The following is a 26533-nucleotide window of genomic DNA, read 5'->3' as shown; positions in this document are numbered from 1 at the left end:
ATTCAAGTTTGGAAATTCTTTTCCTTTTCCAAGCTTTTGGAATCTCCTTTCGCACCTCAACATTTATGTCAGCTACCTTTCACCTCTCTGATTTAGCCTGACCCCCTTATTTAACAAATAAATAATTTGAGGCAGAGGAGTTACTTGACTTGCTCATAATCAGTCAGATAGTGCCAGAGCTAGTATTTGAGACCAGGCGTTCTGACATGAAATTCAGTGTTCTTTCCTTGAACTACATGGTTTTAATTATAAAGTGCCAGGTCTAGAATCAGAAAGATTCAACTTTCTGTGTTCAACTCTGACCTCAGAACTTAACCTTAAGTCACCTTACCTGCTTGTCTCAGTTTGCCCATCTGTAAAACAGTTGGAGAAGAAAATGGCAAGTCACTTCAGTAACTTTACCAAGAAAACTCCAAATAGGGTCATGAAGAGTAAGACATTGTTATTCAACAACAAAATAACAACAATAAAACTAGACTACTTACAGGGAAGGGAAACCAGAATTATAAACCATTTCATAAAGAAATAGTCATTATTTTCAAGTATATTCAGTATCACAAAGTAATGGCTGACAAATTAGTGTCCTCCCAATATCCTCTTTTAAAATGAGCACAGTCTTTGTATGCAAGTGCTCAAAAAAAATTGTTCTCTTAAGTAAGCTTAAACACTACCCAGACAGTCTTGTATACACCATTGTAATGTGCTTAGTAAAGTCATTTTTCAGCCCTAGTAGAGGGATGGGAAATTCTCAGTGAAATCTGAATTCATTCTGCTTCATTATCTGTTAATGTGCCCACTTGTCAATAGGTTGGTTTGTCAAAAGTGTTCTGTGGTGATTCTTCAGTGATGTTCTGTCTTCTCCCCATTTAAACTGAAAGGTTCCTGTAGGATTGACCTGCCATTCATTCATTCATTCATGCATGCATGCATTCATGCTTTCCACAAACATTTCTACTGAGTGCCTACTAATTATGAGACCCTAGAGGCATGAAAAGATAAATAAGACACAGTCTTTGCTCTTATTGAGCCCGCTATCTAGGTAGGGAAAAATTATCTATAGAGTGTCTACTATGCACTAGGCAATGTGCTAGGTTTTTTCCTCAATAGTTTACTTTTCCAAATACATGTAAAGATCATTTTCAACATTCATTTCTGTAAGATTTTGTGTTCCAATTTTTTCCTCCCTCCTTCCCTTTCCTCTCCTCATTTCCCCAAGATAGCAAGCAATTCCATATAGGTTAAACATGTACAATCCTTCTAAACATATTTCCATATTTGTCATATTGTGTAAGAAAAATCAGATCAAAAGGAAGTAAACCACAAAAAAGAAAAAGCAAGCAAAAAAGTGAAAATACTATGCTTTGATCTGCTTTCAGTCTCGATAGTTCTATCTCTGGATGCTGATGCTATTTTCTATCCCAAGTCTATTGGAAATGCTCTGATCACTGCATTGCTGAGAAGAGCTAAGTCTATCACAGTCAATCATCACATAATCTTGATGTTACTGTGTACAATATTCTCTTGGTTCTGCTCATTTCATTCAGCATCAGATCATGTAAGTCTTTCCAGGCTTTTCTGAAATCAGTCTACTCATCATTTATTATAGAATGATAATATTCCATAACATTCATGTACCATAACTTATCCAGTTATTCCCCAACTGATGGGCACCCACTCAATTTCCAATTCCTGGCTACTACAAAAAGAACTAGCTAAGTCTTTTTTAAACATTTGATCCTTACAACCTACCTGAGATATGCTATTATTATCCCCATTTAACAGTTTAGGAAACTGAGGCAGATGGCAGTTAAGTTCTTTGCCCAAATTAAGTGTCTGAGGCTAAATTTGAACTCAGGTCTTCCTCCCTCCCAGACCTTTATCCACTGAGCCAGTTATCTACCTCTAATAAATAACTTTGAACATATATAAAAATGTAATGCAAGATAATAAGTGGTATAAACATGAACCCAAAGAAATTTGGAAGAGTGAGAAGTCATGGGTGGATGGAGGCTAGTCCATGACACCTGTGAGAGGCAGAGAAAAGTGAAAGGAACTTGAAAAGTTAAATTTGGAGTCACTGAAAAAACTTTGAATTAATTCTGCCTTTCTGGATTTAATTTCCTTTATGTGTAAAAAAGAGGGGCTCAGACCAAATTGACCCTTAAGGTTTCTCCTAGCTCTGGGCTGAAACTTTCCATGAACATTATCTTTGAAAGTCTGGCTTGTCTTAGATTTTAACCCCCCCCCCAACACTAAGCACAGTGCTATGCACATAGTAAGTGCTTAATAAATGCTTTTTTTTTTTTTCATTCATTCATTATTTCATTCTAGACCTAAGGAATTCCCAGGGAAGAAACTCCCTCTCCCTATTCACATTAGTACTTAGTAAAAACTGCTCAACCATTTAAAATCTTTTTTAAATTTCTTTTTAAATTTCTTTCTTTTTTTTTTTCCCCCCTGAGGCTGGGGTTAAGTGACTTGCCCAGGGTGACACAGCTAGGAAGTGTTAAGTGTCTGAGATCAGATTTGAACTTGGGTTCTCTTGAATTCAGGGCTGGTGCTCTATCCACTGCGCCACCTAGCTGCCCCCAACCATTTAAAATCTTAAAGAGTTGCCTAAGGTTTTGAGAGATTAAAGGATTTGTTTAGGGTTGTCCAGCCTAGGATTTGAATTCAGGTCTTTCTGGGTCTAACCATTAGGCAACACTGTCTCTCTTCATAACAATAGATCACATTTTTATAGCACTTAAAGGACACAGCACTTTTTCTCCCAGTAGTCCTATGAGGGGTAAGCAATGAAAGTATTGCTATCCCCATCTTGCAGACAAGTAAATTGAACTCAAAGAAGTTAATATGTCTTTAGAGTGATCCAGACTTCTTTCTACTAGTCCATAGATATATGAAATTTGTCTTGAAAATTTTGTAACATTTCAAGCAGCAGCACTAGAGAAAGAAAATGTTATAGAAAAAGGGAGCAGAATAAATGACGCCCAGAAGACAAAAAAGTACTAAATAATACTATGGATAGAGCATTGACCCTGCAGTCAGAAAGACCTGAGTTCAACTCCTGACTCAGAAATTAGCTTGTGACTTCAAGCAAGTCACTTGATTTTTTCTGACTCAGTTTACTCATCTGTAAAATGAGGAAACAGTAGCACCTTCCTCCTGGAATTGTTGTAACAATAAAAATGAAAACATATTTTAAGTGCTTTGCAAACCTTAAAATACTAATAAATGCTAGTTGTTGTTACTATTATTATAAAACCTATATAGGGAGTATAAACAGTTTGTTTAATAAAACAGGGCAGGGTGGTAGCAGATAAGGGATAAGATTCAGTGTAAGTCCAAAATTCTAAGGGAACTCTGAGCCACAGGATTCATGAGGTGGTCTCCTGTTTCCTCCCTAACACTGCTCACTACACTAAGGAGGGAGGAGGAACCTATCAAAAAAAATCAGAGGCAGAATGAGGGTGGTCCAGCTTGCTTTTATAGACCATGTGTAAGAGCAGTTGATTGACTAGCAATTAAGAGGTTCTCTTTAGCTGCCTTTAAACAATGTCCCAAGTCCTGCAATTTCATAAGGTTGATTAGGTAATCAACCAAGGATACCCCTATTCTACCTCTATCCTATCCACCCACCCCTCAAAAACTGAAGATAATATTTGTTAAGCACCTTGCAACCCTGAAAACAAAAAATTGTAGGTTTGCACAGCTTTAACTAAATAATAACTAGAGGAGTATAATGAAATATTAAATTAAAAATGTAGGACAGAATTAATTGGTGGACTCTTGAATTTCAGACTCAGTAATTTGAACTTAATTTCATATACAATGGGGAACCAATGAAGGTTTTTGAGAAAGGTAACTAACAAAGTTCCCAAAAGATTTCATCAGCCTGGATCCTCAATAGACATTTATCAAATACCTGATAACAAGCAAGATGTCAAGACCACCATTCTTCTTCCCCAACCCTAAGTTACCTAAATTTGCAACTTCAGAGTCATCTTCAACTCTCTTCTGTCCCTCACCCCATAAATCTAAATCATTTGCCAAGACTTGTTGATTCTGCCTCCAAATTCTCTCATATCCACCCCCTTCTTTCCATCTAAATGGTCAATATCCTAGTTCAGAGTTTCTCATCATCTCTATCTTTAATTGGTCTCCCTAGCTTTATTCTCTACCCTCCTTTTCCAATTCATCCCTCCACTAAGTTGCTAAAATGATATTCTTAAAATACAGAATGAACATCTCATTCCATTGTTCAGTAGTCTCCAATGGCTATTTATTATCTCTAGGATCAAATACAAACTTCTCTGTTTGGCATTTCTAGTTCTTTACAGCCTTGACCCATCTACTTTTCCAAACTCATTACACATTTTCCCCTGTGAAACCTTCTTCATCTTCCATAAAAACTGGTCTTCTTGCTGTTCTTTATGTACCACATTCTATCTCCCATCCTACTGTCCTTCATATCTGCAGTGCTCTTCTTTACCCCTGCCTCTTAGAATGCTTAGATTCCTTCAAAGTTCAGCTCAACAGCCACCTCCTACATGAGGCTTTTTTTGAATTACCCCAGTTACTGTCTCCCTCTAAAAATTACCTTGTATGCGATTATCGATTATGAAAGACTTAGATCCTCTCAGCAATACAGTGATCCAAGACAATTCCAATAGATTTGAGGGAGAAAATGCATTCACATCTCGAAAAAGAACCATGGAGACTGAATGATGATCGAGGCATACTATTTTCATGGGGTTTTTGTTTGTTTATTTGCTTTTCTTTCCTATAATCTTTCCCTTTTATTTTGATTTTTTTTTTTACAACATAACAAATGTGGATATATGTTTTAAATGATCATACATGTATTAATATAGTTCATACATTAATTGAACTATATTAATTTTTTTGCAATCTTGGGGAGGGAGAGGTAAGGGAGAAAGACAAAAAAAATTCGGAACTCAAAATCTTACAAAAATGAACATTGAAAACTATTTTTATATATAACTGTAAAATTAAAATAATATTGAAATGTTTAAAATACCTTATTTTGCTGTATATTTGGTACATTGTATATTTGTCTTTTTATGACTAGAGAGCAGACCTTGGTACCAGGACGAGTTGGACTCAACACCTATCTCTGCATGACCCTGGACATGTCACAGCTCCTGAGTTTCTAAGCAACTCTCTAATACAATATGTGCTGACTTGCATTAGTGAGAATTTTCTCACTTGGGAGTTCCCCATGCTAATGAAATTACAGACTAAATCCTTAAACCTATCTATGTTGCCTCCTTTATTAGAATGTAAGCCCAAATGCACAACAGAGAACAAAAGAAAATTTAGAAGGAAACACAGAAAAGCAGAGTAGCTTTGAAAAGAATGGATAGAATTTATTACATTGTTGTTAAAAAAAAAAAAGCAAACAGTATGAAATAGAGACTCATGGTTTTATATTGATTCTTTTTTTGTGTTGGGTTGTGTACATGGAAATGATATGAGGGGTTTTATCTATTTTATTTAATTTCAAAATGAGTAATTTTTAAAGAAAAAGAATGTAATGTTTGACTTACATGGGATTGCTTGCTGATTTGTCCATGCCCTCAAACAAAAAGCTCATAATCCATTAGGAAAGACAAGTATATTAACAAGGTTTATTCAAAGAAAATGAAAAGTAGATAGAAAGTAATCTTAGAGGCAAAGGGAGTGAAAAGAATTTGAGAATTTTACTGAAGAGTGGGAATTACTGTCTTTACTCCAGAATGAGTATGACATGAAAGAAGGGTCTTGAAGTGTCATCCTGACTTGACTTCCCTGTCCTTATGATAACATAACTTCCTAAGGGGATTGAGACTCTACAATTAGAAATAACCCAGCTAGATTTCAGAGACAGAGGCAGAGGCAGAAAGATGACAGGCCAATAAATGCATTTATTGAGGGATGAGAAGAGTGGTACCTACCTCCCTCCATTGCTTGTTCTCCATTCCTTGAGTGTACATCACACACACTGGGGGGGGAAGAAAAACACAAGGATTAGGGACTTAGACAAGAAGTTGAAGAAGGAAGAGGTGGAAGAAGTGAGGAGGAAGGCATTCAGCTGGGAGAGAACTTTTGTTTGTTTGTTTGTTTTTTGTTGTTCAATTGTATTTGACACCTTGTGATCTCACTTGGGCTTTTCTTGGCAAAGATATTGGAGTGGTTTATCTTCCTTCTCCAGCTCATTTTACAGATGAGGAAACTGAGGCAAAGAGGGTTAAGTGAATTATCCAGAATCACAAAGCTAGGAAAAGTCCAAAGTCAGATTATGAACTCAGGACAGTACTCTAACCACTGTACCACCTAACTGCCCTAGTGGAAGAAACAACATGCAAATAACTATGTGTGAACAAGATATAGAGAGAACAAATTAGAGATAATCAACTCAGGGAAGGCATTAGCTTCAAGGGATATTGAAAAAAGTTTCTTGCATAGGGGACAAGCCAATGAAAATCCTCAGAACTGAGAGAGAATGGGAAGGCTAGACCCCATTCTGTGGGTCTCCATCCCCAGTAGAGGGCTCACTGATGTCAAAGTGGAAATTATATTTAAGATCATTTAACCCAACTCCTTCATTTTACATGCTAAGCAACTGAGTCCCAAAGAATCTTTTGCAAAAAAAAATCCACAAAGCTACTAATTGGCAGAGCTGGGATTTGAATGTGGGCCTTTTTATTCCAAATCTAATGTTCCTTTTACTATATCACATTGTTTCTTACCTTGTTAATTTGGCTTCTATTTTCACCTCCATTATCTTGGGCCAAGGTAGGCCTAGTGATGAATCAAATAGACACATTTTAACTCTTCCTCCTCCCATTAGACCATAAACTACTCAAGAATAGGGACTAGGTTTTTTCCTTCTGCTTTGTATTCCCACAGTAAAGTTTATAGTCGATGTTTAATAAATGTTTGGTATAATTGAATTATGTCAACCTGTAAGGTCTAAACTATGTCTGAGGAATTGATGTGAGGGAGAGGGAAGAAGATTCAGATGAATATGAAAAAGGGGGAGAAGCTGAAAGGGGGAAATTTTGGCACAAATTTAACAGGGAACCCTGGAATCACATGTTAGTGAGGGTGGGGAGTAAATGCATTTTGGAGATAGAAAGTGCAATGAGAGGAAGAATTTGAGGAGACTCAGAGCTGAATATTCTGAAGAAGGGAGGGATCGCCCAAGAGCTTTTATGTAATTATCTTATTCAATTCTCAAAATTACTTTGTGAGGAAGTAAGATGGGATGGGGGAAGGGGAAAACAAGAGAGTGAGCCTTATAATTTATTCTTTTTTTACAGAGAAGGGGACTGAGTCTCAGAGAGGTAACATGGATTGATCAAGATCACACAACTAGTTAGCCCAATAGCACCAGAATCAAAAAGCAGATCTCTTTATACCTGGTTCAGAAGTGTATTCATTTCATCACTTCATGGGCCTTTTATTACATTAGTCCACTGTTACATTTTCTCTGTTAAAAGAGGAAGGGACTGTCCTGGATTTCCTCCAGTCCCTATTAGCTTGGGGCAATGTCTAATGTTCTGTGATAAGTAATAAAGGTAGTTGGACATAGTTAACAGGATACTGGATTTAGAGTCTAAAATGAATGGGATAAGAAGAAACAAATATGTGCCAGGTACTGAGTTAGGTGCTTTACAAATATTTCATTTGATTCTAGAAATAACACTTAAATATTCCCACTTTACAGATGAGGAAACTGAGGCAGATTTAACCCAGAGTCACACAGCTAATAAGTTGTGTGAGACCACATTTGAAATCATGACTTATAAGATCTGGGTTCAAATTTCACACAAGACTAAGACACCAGCTATAATTATCTTGGTCAAATTACTTCCATTTTATGGGCCTCAGCTGTCTCAATTTTCCTCTGTAAAACAAGGGGCTAAATTAAATGGGCTATCCTTACCAGTTCTAAGTCTATTAAACTATATTAGACAAAATGAAAATTCATACTATGTTAACTACCACTGCTCCCACTTGCCTTACCATAGACTTAAAAGGTTCAGGAGACCCCAAAACTCAAAACAAGGAAACAGGGAGCCAGGGAGGATGGACACAAGTAGTTAGATGCTTTGCTGGGACTCTGAAGGAAATGGGGTATTTGCTACCAAATCAGTAAAGTCTGGTGAGTTTTTACATGATTTTTTCAAGGGAGATGCGTGGCACAACAGATAAAGTCTGAAGTAGGAAGACTCACCTTCCTGAATTCAAATGTGGTCTCATACACTTATTAGCTGGAAGAACTTGGGCAAGTCACTTAACTTTGCCTCAGTTTCCTCATCTATAAAATGAACTAGGGAAGGAAATGGCAGACACAACTGAACAACACAAATATTTGAGTCTAGCAGCAACTAAGAAAGAATTAGCACTAGTCCATTGGTCCATGCTAGTTGATATTTAAACATCTCACCCTTTAGAACAGGTCTTCTTCTAATAGATTAATTCATCTTCCCTGTCTGGAATACCTGAAGCATCCCTCTGCCTTCTCCATTTAGCAGGTTGGCAAAGCTATTAGGGTTAATACATCCGTCCCTGACTTTTACCCTTTTAGGGAGGAGAGAGGGAAGAAGATCTTTTGATCCTGTCCTAGAGACAGAAGTAGGAGGTTTAGACCCCCAGGGGAATAGGATAAAATGAGATGATAATCTCCACTGATTCTCTACTTTTATATTTAGAATTATTATACAAAGGAAGAAGGTCAACCAGAGCCCAGAAGACCCATCCACCAAGGCAATATCTATGAAATATCAAATAGTATCCCAGAACAGTATAGGAACTTACATGGGTCTGACTTGGAGAACATGTCTTTATCCAAGAGATTCCTGAAAGAAAAGGAAAAGAAAAGACTATTACCAACAGAGGCAAGAGAGAAGTCCCAGCATAAGAAAGGACTTTAGGGAAGGAGAGCCTCAATTACAAGGGTAACTTGGTAAATCAAAAGTTTCTTGGGCCTTGGATAAGCCTAGGTAAGACTACAGAATCAGCCGAGGTTTCTCCTCAAAACAAGCCCCTGACTCCATTTCTGATGAGCCTTCCCTTTCCTTTCAAATATTTTAAGCACAAACCCACAGACACACATATACACACAGCACATGTATATACATGAACACTGGATATTTTGTGCTTTCATTTGGACCCTGCTTTCTCCTTTATATGATGACCAACCCTGGTCAACTTCATGTCTCAGACCTTTCTAGACATTCCTGCGTCTTGTTCACTCCTTTCCCTCAATTCATTCAGTAGGAATTTATTCCATTTAAAATAATTGTACAGCTAGGTGGCACAGTGGATAGAGCACAGGACCTGGAGTCAGGAGGACCCGAGTTCAAATCCAGCCTATTATTTACTAGTTTCATGACCCCGGACAAGTCACTTAACCTCAATTGTCTCCCCCCCACCTCAAAAAAAGTAAAATATCTGCAGACAATTAAAAATACTTGGGAGTCTGCCTGACAAGGTAAATCCAGGAATTATGTGAACACAATTACAAAACATCTTTTACACAAATAAAATCAGATTTAAACAACCGGGAATCTAATCTATTGCTTCTAGGAGGAAGAGGAGGAGGAGGAGGAGGAGGAGGAGGAGGAGGAGGAGGAGGAGGAGGAGGAGGAGGAGGAGGAGGAGGAGGAGGAGGAAGAAGAAGAAGAAGAATTTATTAAGTGGTAACTATTCAGGCACTGTGTTAGTCACTGAGGACTCAAAGACAAACCAAAGCAATCTTTGCCTTCAAGGATCTTAAATTCTATTGGGGAAAAGATGGTATAAGAGGATAACAAGATGAGTAAAAACAAAATAATTGGAGCAGAGAGAGAATCTCAAAAAACAAAAATAAAGGAAATGGGAAGATATAGAGAGAGAGCTTTTATTAGCCTGTTCAAATGGTAACTGGAAATGTATCACACAGTTTGGAACAAATGTACATGAGGAAGAGTGAGATGAAGTAAATTGAAGCCAACCAAATCTGACATGCCCTGCGGATGATAGCTAATCTATGCTAGTTAGAGGCAGGAGTCTGGAGTAGCATACTGCTGAGAAGTCCAGCTGAAACCCTCAGCAACACTGAGCAACTTCCCAATGACTTTCTTCAGAAAGGAGAGGAAAGAAAAAATTCCCCCAATGAAATGGTTAAAACAAAATTATGAAAGAGATAGGGAAACTTTTTTATCCCTGATCTCAGACAAAAATAAATAAGTATTCATTAAGTGCCTACTATATAGATTGGCTGTGAGACCCAGGACAAGTTCTTTGATCTCTCAATACCACAGGCAGCTCTCTAAGTTAATAAATTGCAGAGAATGTGCAAATTTGTATTGTTAAAAAAAAAGTTTCTTCATCCAGAAATTCTCTGTATTAAGGATAATCCCTATCTCTGTCTCTAAGTGTCAGAGTGCTTGTGGACACAGAAAAAAGTGAAATAGACCTACAAAGTACTGCTAGAGGGAATACTTCAAACACTCTTTATCAGTGCAAGTTGACATTTTTGTTGGAATATATAATCTAATAGAGTTGCCTAGATTGAGGAGTGAAATAAATCCATGATCACAGTCAGTAGGTAAAAAGATTTTTGCTTTGTAATTATGCTTTTGCTAGTATAAAAATGCTGGTCTTAGGAAAGCCCAGAAAGAGGAAATTGTAGGGGAAGTTATATTGTTTGGGGGGGAAAAAAAAGATTACACTGTTTAAATTCAGTTTTCTGTGATTAAAGATTGTCTACACCCAAATCGTCACCTTATTCTAGTAACTCTAGGAATGCTGTGGATAACTACAAAGTATTTGGGGCTCTCCCAGGTCCTAAATTCCCCACTCATAATTTGTTTTTGAAGATCAAATGAAATTTGCAAATGAAATAGATTTAAGTGAGAGAGTTGCACAAAGTCTCCCAAACATCATCAGCTATACTCTTCCAGAGTCATTAAAGTCCAGTGGCAAAATAAAAATTAAAATGACTGGTGATACCCAGGGATGAAGTGGATAACTTTGATGTGTTTGATGTACGGCCAAGCTCAAGGTACTCTACAGAGCCTGCTTTCAGCTGCTTTCATGACCACTGGAACAAATTGTTCTCATTTGGCAATTCCACTGGGGGAAGCCTTAATATGCTTGGGGGTAAATTTCCCCCTAATTCATTGACAGATTTGAGGTCCATTGATTATCCCCAACCTAGTTTAGCCCATTTGCTAAGGCAGTTTGACCAGGGTATGATTGCTGTGCCTGCTACATCTTCTTGGAGCCACAGATAAGAATTGGGTCACATCCATTTTATGTGCAAAACTGTTTATGGCAGCCTTTTCATAGTGGCAAGAAACTGGAAACTGAGTGGATGTTCATCAATTGGAAAATGGCTGAATAAATTTTGGTATATGAATGTTATGAATGTTATTGTTATATAAGAAACGATCAGCAGGATGATTTCTGAGAAGCCTGGAGGGACTTACATGAACTGATGCTAAGTGAAATGAACAGAACCAGGAGATCACTGTATAGAACAATAACAACAAGACTATAGGATGATCAATTCTGATGCACATGACTCTCTTCAACAATGAGGTGATTCATACCATTTCCAATGATCTTGTGATGAAGAGAGTCATCTACACCCAGAGAGAGGAGTGTGGATCACAACATAACATTTTCTCTCTTTTTATTGACTTTTTTTTGTTTGTTTTCTTTCTCATTTTTTTCCTGTTTGATCTGATTTTTCTTGTGCAGCAAGATAATTGTATAAATATGTATGCATATATGGGATTTAGCATATATTTCTATCATGTTTAACATATATTGGATTACTTGCCATCTAGGGAAGGGAAAGTTGGAACACAAGGTTTTGCAAGGGTTAATGTTGAAAAATTATCCATGTAGATGTTTTGAAAATAAAAAAACTTCAACTAAAAAAAAAAAAAAGAATTGGGTCACAGGTGGACACCAAAGATGGATAAGTAATTCTGAAAAGAACTTGACAAAACCTCATATCAGAGGTGCTAGTTATCCTTGAACATATCATTGTTTTATGTTACCATGTCCATGCTTTGTTATGGGTCAACACAAGCTTCTATTTTGGCTTCACCCATATTTTATTGAAAAGTTTTCCAAATTTCACAGTTAACTCATATCTGTTTCAATCTATCTTGCTTTCAAGTTGCCTTCAACAACAGTGCATAATTGTGTACATGCATAATTTAGTTAATGTTCAGGTGTCTAAATTTTATGTAATATAAACCTTCTAGAATCTGAACAAAAGGGAGCCCCAATTCCTTTCTGACTCTCTCTCTCTTCTACCTACAAAACTATTTTAGATTTTGGGGTTCATTCTCAAGAATAACACTAGCTTGTTTTCAAGCTTCTATATACCTTTAATCCTTATGCCTTAAGAAATGATGAATTCCCAGACTTCTATAATAGGTTTGGAGTACAGGTTTGCCAGTGTCCCATCCATACATGAATCTTTAATACTAACTTAGGTTTATGTTGATGGAATTAGTCCTTTAAATAATGCACTATTAAATAAAGGCCTAATAATGTATATATTAGATATTGTTCTAGGCACTGGAGGTATAAAGTCCAAAATCAAATAGTCCTTGCAGTATAATATGTAACATACAAATGTGCCAACTAAATATCAGGTAATTTCAAGAGGGAACATGAAAAGCAACACTATAAGGATAATTGAATGTGAAAGACTCACTACTTCAATCAAAACAATGTCCCAAGACAGTTTCAAAGGAATTGTGATGAAAAATACTATCCACATCCAGAGAGAGAACTAATAAACTGAATGCAGATTTAAGCACAAAAAAAAAAAGAAATTATGTATTCCAAGAAATTTGGGAGGACTCATATGAACCGATGCAGAATGAAGTAAATTAAATCATATGAACACTTTTTACAATGACCATGAAAAGGAAACCACCTTTGAAAGATTTAGGAATTCTAATCAATGCAGTGATTAGTCCTAACTTCAGAAGACCAATGATGCAGAATGAAATTTAACTTTTTCAGAAATAGATAATAAGTGAATTTTTTTTGCTTAACTAGACTTTTTTGTTACAAGAAATATTTTCTATTTGAGAGGAGGGAAATAGTGGGAGAGGGGTGAGCAGTGTAATGATACAAAAAAAAAAGGAAGGAAAAATTATTAATGAAACATTAATTACCCTAAAAAATCAGATAGAATTTCAGAAGGTTGGTTCAGAAGAACCAACAGGCATCCCAGTTTTATTATTATAATAATATACTTAAAACTGTATTAACTATATTGCTATTAACAGCTGTTACTGAGTAATATAAGTAAAATTTATGGCAAATAATACAGTTAAAACTATATGATGAGTAACACAGTTAATACAGGAAAATTTGTACTGCCATTTCATTAAAATCTTCTTTTTCCATTTTTCTGTATATTGACTGTTCATTTTATTGATATTTGGTTAATTTCATAATATAAGATGTATGTTGAAAAGCCAGAACTACAAAAATAAAATAGAAAAGAAAAGAAAAATAGGAGAAAAAAGAAAAAAAGTAACTTTTTAAAAAGCATCAGTAAAACATTCTCAAAAAGAAAAAGACTGTGGTCAAAAAGGCCAATTAGAAGACTATTATGATAGACTAGGAGAGAGGAAATGAGAGCCTGAACTGAAGAAGTAGAATGAAAAGAAAGGAGAGATTGAATACAAGTTTCAAAGTCAGAATCAATAGGATTAGTAACTGCTGGGATGTCAGAGAGGAGGGAGAGAGGAAGAGTCAACAAAAAGATGGGAGACAGTGAATAATGACACTCTTGACAGATAAAGTCTAAAAGAAAATAAGCTTGATTTTGGACACATTGAGTTTGAGAAGCTTTTGGGACATGCTATTGGAAATGTCAAAATGAAATTCAGGGCAGAAATTGGTGCTGAAGATTTTATTTTGAAATATAGAAAATATAGGGGCAGCTAAGTGGCATGTGATAGAACACTGGCCCTGGAGTCAGGAGAATATGAGTTCAAATCCAACCCTGGACACTTGATGCATACAAGATGTATGAACCTAGGCAAGTCACTTAACCCCAATTGCCTCACCAAAAAAAAAAAGGGGAGGGGAAATAAAGGTAAACTTGTGCCTGCACAGAGGTGATAACTAAAGCCATAGGAGTAGATGAAATTTGCCAAAGATCAGAGGAGACCAAGACACAGAAGAAGGAAAAATGAAGCTATATAGAAGATAGAATCTCACATACAGAAAGGCAAAGGACCATATCTCAGTAGCCAATGGCAAAGTGACCATTGAGAGGAAGATTTGGTCAGGCTTATCAAACAGGACAAAGACTGAGAAGAAACCCTTGGGTAGAGGTAAACTGCTGTAGTGGAATGAGCCCCAGATTTGAGTCAAAGGATCTAGGTTCAAATTGCCTGAGTGATTTTGGATAAGTCATTTACCACATTCTAGGTCTCAGTTTGTCCATTTGCAAGGTAGTTAGATGCAATGGTTTCTAAATTATGTGATCCTGTGATTTAACAATTAAGAGGCTATTGGGGTCCTTAAAGTAATTTCAGTTAAGATAGAGCTCAAATGCAGCGATTGAGGAGTGAGTGGGTGGTAAAGAAGTGAAGGCAGCAAATATAGATTATATTTTTCTAGTAATTTAGCAATGAAAGTATTTTTCCTGCCTTTTTATTCTTTGTCATAAGGAATTGCTGTCTGTGGGGGGAAGGGAGAGACAGAGACAGAGAGAGGGAGGGAGAGAGGAGAGAGAGGGGGGGGACAGAGAAAGAAGAAGATAAAGAGAGATGGGGAGAGAGAGGAGAGGAGAGGAAAGAAGAGGAGAAGAGAGGAGAGGAGGAAAGAAGAATAAGAAGAGGAAAGGAGAGAGAGGGAGGAGAGAGGAAAGGCAGAGGAAGGGAGGGGAGAGAAAGAAAGGAGGAGAGAGGGGAGAGAAGGAAGGGAGAGTAAGACAGGAAAAGAGAGAAAGGAGACAAAGAAAAGGGGAGAGGGGGAAGAGGAGAAGAGAGGAGAGAGAGGAAGAGAGGAGAAAGAGGAGGAGAGGAGAGAAGAGGGAAAGAAGAGTGAAAAGAAGAAGAGAAATGAGAGAAAAGGACAGGACAAGAGAGAAGAGAGGAGAGGAGGGAGAAAAGAGGGAGGGAGGGGAGAGGAAAAGAAAAGGAGAGAGAAAGAAGAAGACAAAAAGAGAGGGGAAGAGTGAGGAAAGGAGAGGAGAGGCAAAAGAGAGAGGAGAAAGAGAGGGGGAGGGAGAGAGGAGGGAGGGAAAGAGAGAGAAAAGAAAAGAAGGAGGAAAGGCTATGGGAGAAAGGGAGGGAGAAAGAGAAGGAGAGGAAGAGAAAAAAGAGAAAAAGAGAGAGGGAGGGAAGGAGAGAGAGGAAGAGAGAGAAGAGGGAGGGAGGGAAAGGGAGAGAGAAGGAATGAGGGAGATGAGCAAAGGAAGAAAGGGTAATAAAGAAGAAGGGAGAGAGGTTGGGAAAGAGAGGGAACACATTAGGAAATGTAGGTGATGTAAAAGAAAGATATATATAAAAATTATTTTTAAAACAAATCTATTGCCTCTTCTGTATGACAGCCCGTTCTTAGAGTGGGTGACAGTTTGTGGAAATGCACGGAAGCAAGAGATGTAGTATGAGAGAAAGAGACAGAGAGAATCTGGTAGGGGGAAAGAAAATCCAAAGAAGTTCCTGGGAGGAGGAAGCAGGAGATAGGTGCTGACGCATAAAAGGAGACTGAGAAGGAATAGTCCAACAGGAAGAAGAAAAACCAAGAGTGTTTGTTTTAGGGTATGATGTGCAGGATATGATGACCAGTGTCAATAGGTCAAAAGCTACTGAAAAGTCAAGCAGTACAATAACCAAGAAAAAGCCATCTGATTTCAAAGTTAAGAAATTTCTGGCTCCCTTGGGAAAAAAAAAAGCAACAGTTTTATTCAAGTGGTGGGATTGAAAAGAAAATCACGAGGGTTTCAGAAGTGAGTGGGTGATAAGGAAATGAAGGTAACCAGGAGGCAGATGACTCCAGGAATTTATTAATAAAAATAGTAACCAGTATTTCTATAGTGCTTTAAGGTTTGCAAACCACTTTACTAATATCTCATTTTAACCACACAACAGCCTTGAAAGGTAAGTACTAGTGTTATCCTCATTTTACAGATAAGGAAACTGAAGCAGGTGGAGATTAAATGAGTCATTAATAAGTGTCAGAGGCCACATTTAAATTTGGTTCTTCCTAACTCCAGACCCAATATTCTATCCACCTCACCTCGCTGTCTAATCTGGCAATGAATGGGAGGTGAATCATATGATGATAGCTTGAGAATGACAGGGTTGAATAAAGAGTAAATATGGGGTAGTTCTGAACAGGTTTGTAGGCATGGGGAAAGCAAGATATTGAAAATGAGAAAGATGGGGAGGGAATGATTTCAGGAGTGGGAGGAGAACTCAGGTATTGACATCACAGGAGTATCATCGAAATAGGACAGATGGGACACAGTCAAACTTGGTGTCAGGAAGCATGGTATGATACCCCTCCAATCCTTAGTTTCCCTCATTTTTAAAATGGGAATCACAATACTTGTACTGCTCACATCACAGGATTAATTTAAGAAAAGGGCTTTGTCAACTTTAAAATGTGATGTAAATATGAGTTATTAATGCCATGGAAGAGTGCATAGAAAGGCAATAAATAACAGAAGATAGGGAAAGAATGGTGTAATTGTACAAAGCTCGTTCAAGATGCCCTCCATAACTAGGAAAGTTGATTGAACTTTCATAGAATTAAGTATGAAAAACCTAAGAATCTCTCTCATGGCTCTTCCACAGACTCATTAGGTAATCTTGGAAGAAAATCATTTGATCTTTCAGTGCCTCGGTTTCCCCTTCCCTGACATCAGAGAGAAGGATACTTGCCCCCTTCTTTCTCTCTCAGGGAGTAGGGATAGATGAGGTAGCAGTTAATAATGCTTTCTCTTCAGAATTGCTTCTGGAGAGCTCAAAGAGGATTTTTCCCCAAGAAAAATTATTTTTTTCCAAAAGAAAGAAAAATCCTTAAGCTCTCCACACAAAAGCCCAGAGCTTTGTCTCTTTTATTCCATAAATCAAGGCCAGGCAGGCACAGCAGCCAGAGGCCCTTCTCCCTAGAGTGCCTGAAAGACAAATGCACAAGGAATTCACTTCCAACTCAGGCGCAGCCAAAAAATCACTATTCCACCAGAGCAGCAAGGGTTAGAGGGTTTGGAGATGAGGGGGAAGAGGGAGAGAAGGAAGAGGGAAGAGAGAAGGGGGATAGAGAGGAGAGGGAGAGGGAGACAGAGACAGAGACAGAGAGAGACAAAGAGACAGAGGCAGAGGTAAAAACAGAAACAGAGGCAGAGAAAAATAGAGAGACAGAGGCAGAGGGCAGGAGGGAGAAAGAGAGGGAGAGGGAGAAAGAAGAAAATAAGGAGGGAGGGAGGGAGAGAAAGGGAAGGAAAGAAGGAGGGAAGAGAAGAGAACAGCACAGAACAGAAGAGAACAGAAGAGAAGTGAAGAGATGAGAAGGGAAGGGATGAGAAAAGGAAGGGAGGGAGGGAAAGGTAAGGGAGAGGAGAGTATAAGAGAAGAGAGGAGAGGAGAAACAGCAGAGATGGCGACATAGTGAGAGACAGAAACAGAGGAGAAGAGAGAAGGGAGAGATAGAAAGAGAGCGAGAGAGAGAGCGAGAGAGAAGAGAGAGAAAAGAGAGAGAGAGACAGAGAGAGAGAGAGAGAGAGAGAGAAGAGAGAGAAAAGAGAGAGAGAGAAGAGAGAGAGAGAGAGAGAGAGAGAGAGAGAGAGAGAGAGAGAGAGAGAGAGAGAGAGAGAGAGAGACAAACAGAAGTAGAGATGGAAGAAGAGAGAGATATGGAGTGGAGAGGAGAAGAGAGGAAAGGAAAGGAGAGAAGAGAAGAGGAGAGAAAGGGAGAAGGACAGATGCAAGAAAAAGACAGATGAGACAGAGAAAGCAGAAGACAGCGACAGAGAAAGTCAGAGGCAGACAGACAGACAGAGAGATTCAGAGACTGTTGGACAGTTACTTTAGAAGATATTTGACAATTAGAATAGTGTAAATCCGGCAGTCTTTGTTGTATTATGCAAGACAGCTTCAGCCTACCCTCAGGTAGCACCAGTCTGCTAGGATAGACACAGCCCCTATCTTAGGGGAACATTAGTCTGACACTGGAAGCTCTGCAAACCTTAAAGTTCTGTGCAAATGTAAGTTGTCAGGATAATCACCGTTTTATCCATGCACTTGGGGAGCTCCTGGTAAGGAAACTCTCAGTACAAGTATAAGACAGCATCTTCTCTCCATTTATAGTTTGAGAAAGTAGCCTGAGAGTATGAGAGGTAAAGTGCCCAGGGTCACACAACCAGTGAGGGTCACAGGTGGGCTTGAACCTAGGTCTTCCTGCCTCCATTCACTACACCATGCTGCATTTTCCTAATACTAATTATTATTATTGTTACAGATCCTCCAAGAACTCCCAGGGAGATGGGGCAGAGAAACAGCACCCATGCAAGCTCCCCATGTGATTGGAGGGTTCTCCATAGGGCAAGGCAGTGGCTCTCACAATGTGGTCAGTCCAGGGACCCCCGCCCAAGAGTCTTTCAGGGGATCCTGGAGGTCAAAACAATTTCTCTTAATACTAGTACAGCTTAACTTCAGTTACAAATTAGTACCAACAGCTCTAACTCACATAAACAAAAGCTATTTGGGGTCCTCAATAATTTTTAAAAGTGCAGAAAGATCCTGAGACCAGAAAGTGGTGGATACCGGACTGGGCTTCAGAATTAGGGATGACTTGGGGTCAAATCTCACTTCAGGCATTTACTAGCTATAAGACTTTGGGCAAGGCCCTTCCCTACTCCAGACCTCAGTTTCCTCATCGGTAAAATTAGAGGAGTGGGCTTTGGTGGCCTCTAAGTTCCCTTCTGGTGCTAAATCTGACACTATGTAGAGAAGTTCTCGATTCTAACGAGTGTTTTAGAGTTCTTCAAGTGTTCATAAATGTAAGTATATATAAATATGTGCACACAAATATATAGGCATATATGTATATATTATACATGTGTGTGTACATTGTTGGGTCTGACTCTTTATGACCCCATTTCAGGGTTTTCTTAGCAGAGATAATGGAGTGGTTGGCCATTTCCTTCTCTAGCTCATTTTATAGATGAGGAAACTAAGGTGAACAGGGTGAATGACTTGCCCAGGATCCCAGGAAGTGTCTGAGGCTGGATTTGAACTCAGAAAATGAGTCTTTTTGACTCCAAGTCTGGTGCTCTGTGCACTATGGCACCACCGAGCTGCCCTGTGTATGTCTCTCTGTGTATATGTGTGTATGTTACGTACACGTGCCATACACACATATCCACACAGTGGAATGGCCTGGAGTCAAGGAGATGTGAGTTCAAATCCAGCTTCAGATACTTACTCACTATGTGACCCTGGGCAGGTCACTTTACCCATTTGCCTCAATTCTTTCTTCTATAAAATCAGCTGGAAAAGAAAATTGCAAACTACTCCACTATCTCCTCCAAGAAAACCCCCAAAAGCATCAGAGATCATTGAAAAAACAACTACATGTGTTTGTATATATGTGTGTGTATATACATACAAACATATTCTTTAATATGTGCTACACATATATAACATGACATACAATTTACACAATATGTTTCCTATATATGTGCACACATATTAGACATAATGTGATTTATAATCGATATCACATGATACGTATCTCTCATATTGTCTCTTCCATTAGAGTGTAAGCTCCCGTGAGGGTAGTACATAACACAGAAAAATGGATTAATAAACGCTCTTTAACTGACTGATTGATCCTCACCATTATTTTTATTAAGCAGGAAACTCAGTCCCTTCCCCTGGAGATTCAACAGTCTAAAGTTAACAACCTAGCCACACGGCGCATTATGTCTAACATAATTGGGCTTCAAACAGCCACAGGCAGACCCAGAGCTACGTTCCTGTAGAGTCTCTTTCCTATCTGGCCTCTTTGGGCAACTCAGTGGAAAAGAAAGTTGGGAAAGGAGCCTTGGCCTCCCCTCCCCCACGCACCACCACGCTCTCATCTCCCACAAAGGAGATATCCTTAGGATGCATTTCATGGTTGGCCGAAGTGGAGCACTTAGCACGCTGCTTGGCTGCCGTCCGAGGTGCTCAGTGAACATTGTCGGCAGATTTATAATTAAGGCCAGTTTCTCTGTATTCTAATTCTCCTGGGTCTTGCCCTTCCTGTTGAACATGCTTAGGCAGCTAAATGTCCTGCCCACCTGAGGGAGACTAAATAATCCTCAATGGAATAATAATTATAATCATAAACAAGATCCGCAAATTGCTTCATATGCTACTGAACCGCATAACGGTGTTGTGTGGTATCAGCACCCACATTTCCCAGACAAGTAAACTGAGACTAAAAGAAATTAAGAGACTTAACCATAGTGCCAACCAAAAAGTGTCTGAGTTGGATGTTGAACCTAGATTAAATATATTTGGTTTGAGTCTAGCATTCTGGGAATGAATGTTTAAGGTAGGAGACATCTATTAGGTCTCCATGTGATTTCCTCCAATGGAAAGAAACCTGGATTTTTGAGTCTGAGGACCTGAGTTTAAATCCTACTTTAGGCATGGGCATTTTCTGACTCCAGGTCTCAGGTCCTTCATCTATAAAATAGGGAAATGGACAACATGGCCTCATGATCTCTGAGGCAGTAGAGGAGGATGGAAAGAGGCCCAGGATGTAAGATTGAGGAGACAGAATTACAGAATTTGAGAGGTGGAAGCATTTGTCAAAGGAATTCCTACTGTAATACACCAGATTTCTAGTCCCAGCTCCATCAATTAAAATTTGTGTGTGACCTAGGACAGAACATTTCCCTTCTCCAGGACTCATTTTTGTTATCTGTAAAATGGGGAGAATAGAATAAATTCCTTCAAGTTCCAAGCTTTACAACCTAAGATTCAGAGTGGGAGAACAGGATGTAAATGTGTGGAAAATCTAATAAAGAGCTTGAAAACATTCTAATTGTGTAAAACTTCGGCATAAGTGACATAGTGGATAGAGCACTGGCCTTGGAAACAGAAAAACACATCTTCCTGAGTTCATATCCTGTCTCACGAGGCGTGTGACCCTGAAAAGGTTACTTTATCCTGTTTGCCTCAGTTTCCTCACCTGTAAAATGAGCTGGAGAAGGAAATGAGAAACCATTTCAGTATCTTTGCCAAGAAAATGAAGTCACAGAGAAGTGGATATGAATGAAAAACAACTCACCAACAACAAAATAGGAATGGCAAGTCTCCTTTACTGAAAGCTTAAATTAAATCCATAGAAATGCTAGAGTGAATTCCAGAGCTACCTCTTTCTCCTCATCACAGCACCTGTCTCTCATCGAAAGGGATGATGAGTCCCCAAACCTTCAAAGGTTTATTGGACATTTCCAATTCAGTGTCTCACAGACATTTTTAATACAATATGTCTGAAAGAGATATCACTATCTTTGCTCTCAAACCCACCCTTATATGAAGGAATGGCTAGAACTTTGTTTTCTGAGACAAGAAAATCTGTGTTTATATTCTGTCTCAAAAACCTATTAGCTGTAGGACCCTGGGCAAGGGAGGATACTAATGACAAATCACAGGGTTGTTATGCGGATCAGTGGGATAGGGCAAAGCACTTGGCAAAAATGCTATTACTATTTTCACCGCATCCAAATTTTCCTGTTTTTATCAAAGGCATCAAAATTTTCTAGTACTTAAGGTTCATAACTTCAGTGTCATCCTTAACTCTTCCCTCACCCTCACCCCATATTCCATCAGTTTCCAAGTCTTGTCAAATCCACCTACACAAAATTTCTCACATCTATTTCCCTCTATCCATTCACCCAGTAACCATCCTAGCTAAAGTTCCCATCACCTCTTACCTGGACTATTGCCCTAGTTGGTCTTCTGGCCTCAAATCTGTCCTTTGTTCTCACAGATCCCAAAGTAATATTCCTGAAACCTACTGGCAATGTTACCCTCTCACCTCTAGGCAAAATACAGACTCTTCTATTTGGCACCTAAAGCTTGGCATAATCTGAGATCTTCCTTATTACACATTCGTAATGAACTTAATACTCTTAGCAAACACACAATGTTCATTCTCCACCTCCTTACTTTTGCCCCAGGCAGTCCCTCTCTCATCTTTACCTTTTAGAATCCCTAGCTTCATCCAGGATTCAGCTCAAATGCTGCCTGGTCTTCCATTTGTTAATGTTTCCTACCCCATTGCTTTGAGTATATTTTACATATATTAAATATTATATGTAATATGTAAGATACATATATGATATGTATATTATATATTCTATATTCCCATAGAATATAAACCTCTTGAGGGCAAGAACTTTTTCATCATTGGCTCTATCTGCCCAGAACCTAGGACAGGACTTGGAATATAGTAGGCACCTAATAAATGCTGTTTAGTCACTTGGTTAAAGAAGACTACAGCAAGAACATAGACAAGGGAAAAAATTCTAGGGGAAATACTAGAACCTAGCACAGAGCTTGGAATACAGTAGACATCTAATAAATGCTATTTAGTCAATTGATTAAAGAAGATTAAAACAAGAGCATAGATAAAGAAATAAATTCTAGTAGTAGTAGAAGAAGAAGTCCCAAAATGTAGCACAGGGCTTAGAATAGAATAGGCACCTAATAAATGCTATTTAGTCAAATGGCTAAAGAAGATTACAGCAAGATCATAGATAAGGAAATAAATTCTAGCAGAAATATCAGAAACATCTGCTCACAAAGACCCCTCATGCCAGCTTTGATGATACAGAAAATAAAGAAAGCTTCTTCCTAATGATAACAATGAGTCACACTCATTGTTAATAAAGTTATGCTTTACAAAGCACTCTCTTCACCATGGCTCTGTGAATTAGGCAGTTGTCAGTGTTGTTCTTTTTTTTTTTTTTTTTCAAATGAGAAAACTGAGGCCCAGGGAAATTAAAGAATTTACTTTTAATCACACAGAATAAGAATTCAAAACCAGATCACCAGATCCTTTTTTCTACTATATCCTATATTACCAAAATAAAGCAAACACACCTAGATCCCTTTTTAGCTAATGATTTGTTTTTTACTGAGTTCTGAGAATTTGCAACCCCAGGTAACCATTGTACAATTTATAACAATTAGACTTTTTGTATTTAGGGAAGTCCATCCAGAAAGATCTAAGCTTCAGGTACCCAACAATTAAGAAAATCTGTCTGATTTCTAACCCCCCTCCATCCTGTACCACATCCCTATTATGTTCTTATATCTAAAGAGAAAAAATTCCAAATTGCTCCAATATGTAGGAATTACAAGAAGACAAATTTTGTCAGTGATGAGTTCTATGTGAAAATTCATCTCTTATCCAAATTTCCTATCTCCTCCAGCATCTAAAACATAATATATTTAAATATTTAATAAACTTTCCTGTAATCCATCTTTTACACAGCTTCCAAAAAGAAATCTTCCTAAAGCATATGTCAGACTTTGTAACTTTTCTGCTTGCGAAATTTCGATGGCTCTCTAGTGCATCTAGCTAAATACAAACCTCTTAGCTCAACATTTTTAAAGACCTTCACAATCAAGCTCTGGACTACTCTTCTAGGCTTACTACACATTATTCCCCTTCACTTTTTCTACATTTCAGACCAACTAGACTACTCCATGTTCCCATAACTTGGCACTCCATCTTCTTCTTTAAGGGCCTTGCCTAGGCTACTCTACCACTTCTGGCTTACATTTGCTCCTCACTTACACTTCTTGAAATCTCTAGCTTCCTTCAAAGTTCTCATGTAGCAACTCCTTCAGGGAAGTTTTAAGCTGACTCTCCTTAGTTATGATCACATGTTAACATGTATTAACTCAGTAAAGAATTAGCGTTGTGAGGGTAAGTACCTAGGACAGCGTTTCCCACACAGTAGTTACTTGTTGAGTGGATGGTATAAGAAATGTCTGTTGAACAAATGAGTGAAAGGAGAATTTTCTTGTTACAGTTGTTGGCCATCCACCCCAGTAAAGTGACAAGACTAGGGAATTAGAAATTGTCTGGAATCTGTCACATGAAAAGCAATTAAAGAACCAGGTTTTCAGTTTTCAGTTAAGAGAAGAAAAGACTTAAAAGTTTGGGAGGAGAATGGGGAGGGGAGGGTAGAGACAACAATCTTTAAAAGCAAAGAACTATCATGTGAATGAGCTTGACCTCAGAGGGCCAAAATAGTACAAATGGGTAGATGTTATACAGCCAACAGTTTTCAGATTTAAGGAGTTTTCTAATAATAAAAGTTCCCCAATAACAAGTAGCATTTATATAGCACCTACTATGTACCAGGGCAGCTAGGTGGCATAGTGAATAGAGTTCCAGACCTGGAGTCAGGAGAATTTAAGTTCAAATACATCCTCAAACACTTATTAGCTGTGAGACTGGAAAAATCACTTCACTCTCAGTTTCCTCATTTGTAAAATGAATTCAAGAAGGAAATAGCAAACCACTCCAGGATCTTTCCAAGAAAACCCCAAAAGGGGTGACGAAAAGTTAGACATAACTGGAAAATTACTAAACAACAACATCGGGGCCAGACTCCATCACTGTTGGATGTCCATAGACTAGTTTTTTTTTTTGACCCTCTGAATTTCCTCCATAACATCCCAACCTTTGTAAAACACAGATTTTACCAGTAACCTGAAAAGATTAATGAGAATGCTCAACTTTTTACTGGTTCTCCCATCACTCAAAAGATAACTCTGACTTCTTTGTCTGGGCTTGGCAGTTAATGATTTGTGCATCCAAGATAGCATACTGCCTGTCAGATCCCACTCCCTGCCAGGGATATTCCAGTTAGTGCCCCTCCCAACCTCCATAAAACCCTCTTAGTAACACTACCCTCCTCCCCAGTGCTTTGTCCCCAAACAATTAGCCTCGATCCCAACCTCTCCTCCCAGTCCATCTCCCTAGCTCTCAACAAGAATTAGAAGGATGTAATGTCACATAGAATAGGTGGCCAACTACTGCCTTAGGTTATGGAGGCAGATAGGGAATTCTTCCCAGGCTAGGTTTCTGCTTGGAGATTTTCCTCTCCTTTGCCTCAGAGTTCTTTGGGCTGTTCCCCCTCTCTCTCAGGGTTGTTCATCTCAAAGATGCATGCTTAGGCAAACAGCTCAAGACTATCTGTGAAGGCAGAAGAAAGAAGCCAAGAGGCCTACATGAATGGGGAGAATTGTTTCTGTGTTGTAATTCTAAGGGCTGTAATACTTAACCTGCCCAAAAATTTCCTTCCTGAGCCCTAGTGCTAGAAATTACAACCATTTATATTAATATATTTATACATAGGAGCTTTACAGTTGACAACTAATTCTCCACACAATGACCGGCAGTGCAACTTTTATCATCCCCATTTTATAGATAGGGAAACTGAGGCTGAAAGAGGCATGGCTTCTACAAGGTCACACAGCTAGCCTCAGAGTCAAGTCTTGTAACTCATTTTAGGAAAGATTCCAGACAGCTCAGACATGTCCAAAGGAGAGTGATTGTGATGATGACTCTCGGGCTTTTTGGTCTTGAGACCCTTTTACACTCTTAAAAATTATTGAAGCCCCCAAAGTATTTTTGCTTCGGGTGGTTTTATCTATCAATACTTACCATATTAGAAATTTAAACTGTTCAATTTTTAAAATATGTATTCATTTATTTAAGAACAACAAAGCTATTCTATAGTTAAAATAAAAAATATATTATATGAAGAATAATTATATTTTCCAAAATGAAAAAGTCTTGAGAAAAGTGGCATTGTTTTTACATCATTTTTTACAAATCTCTTTAATGTCTGACTTTATAGAAGCCAACTGAATTCTCCTGTTTCTGTATTCAATCTGTTGTGATGTTGTTTTGGTTGAAGTATATGAAGAAAATCTGGTCTCACACAGATAAATGATTGAAAAAATGAAGATTATTTTAACAGGCAAATAACATATTATTGTGCAAATAGCTTGGGTCTCCTGGACTCCCATAAAAGGTCTTAGGGATTCCCAGGAATCCTTGGACCACACTTTAAGAACTGTTTCTCTAAAGAATCAGCTAATGAGGGGTAACTAGGTGACTTATCCTAGTGGATAGAGCACCAGTCCTTAAGTCAGAAGGACCTGAGTTCAAATGTGACCTCAGACACTTAACACTTCCTAGCATTGTGACCCTGGGCAAGTTACAATGCCTCAGAAAAAAAAATCAGCTAATGCAAGGAAAGTAGCATGGGATAATTGAGAGCATATTGGATCTCAAGTGAGAAGTTATCTAGGTTTGAATCTTAATATTGTTAATTTTTATATTGTCTTGATTAATAAGAACTATGCTTTTATGATTACTTGATGAAAGTTCATCTTATTAAAAATAATAAATACAAAATAAAAACACTTGAGAGTATAGGAATAAATGGACTATTCCTTAA

General features: G+C 38.2%; 1 protein-coding gene across 6 annotated transcripts in view; it reads right to left on the bottom strand.

Annotated features, from left to right (window-relative positions):
• The window catches only part of CPNE5 (copine 5), a 192031-nt gene that overhangs the window by 153912 nt on the left and 11586 nt on the right, over positions 1-26533 (bottom strand). For all 6 annotated transcript variants that reach the window (XM_074311097.1, XM_074311092.1, XM_074311095.1 and 3 more), the window contains exons 2-3: positions 8827-8867; positions 5958-6004 (exon numbers count right to left, since the gene is read on the bottom strand). In XM_074311097.1, the coding sequence (XP_074167198.1) occupies positions 5958-6004; positions 8827-8867 (88 nt within the window). The remainder of the gene's footprint in view (positions 1-5957; positions 6005-8826; positions 8868-26533) is intronic.

The sequence above is a fragment of the Sminthopsis crassicaudata genome, chromosome 4, assembly GCF_048593235.1.
Source record: "Sminthopsis crassicaudata isolate SCR6 chromosome 4, ASM4859323v1, whole genome shotgun sequence".
Classification (NCBI taxonomy): Eukaryota; Metazoa; Chordata; class Mammalia; order Dasyuromorphia; family Dasyuridae; genus Sminthopsis; species Sminthopsis crassicaudata.
This window is presented reverse-complemented; position numbering and strand designations above follow the sequence as displayed.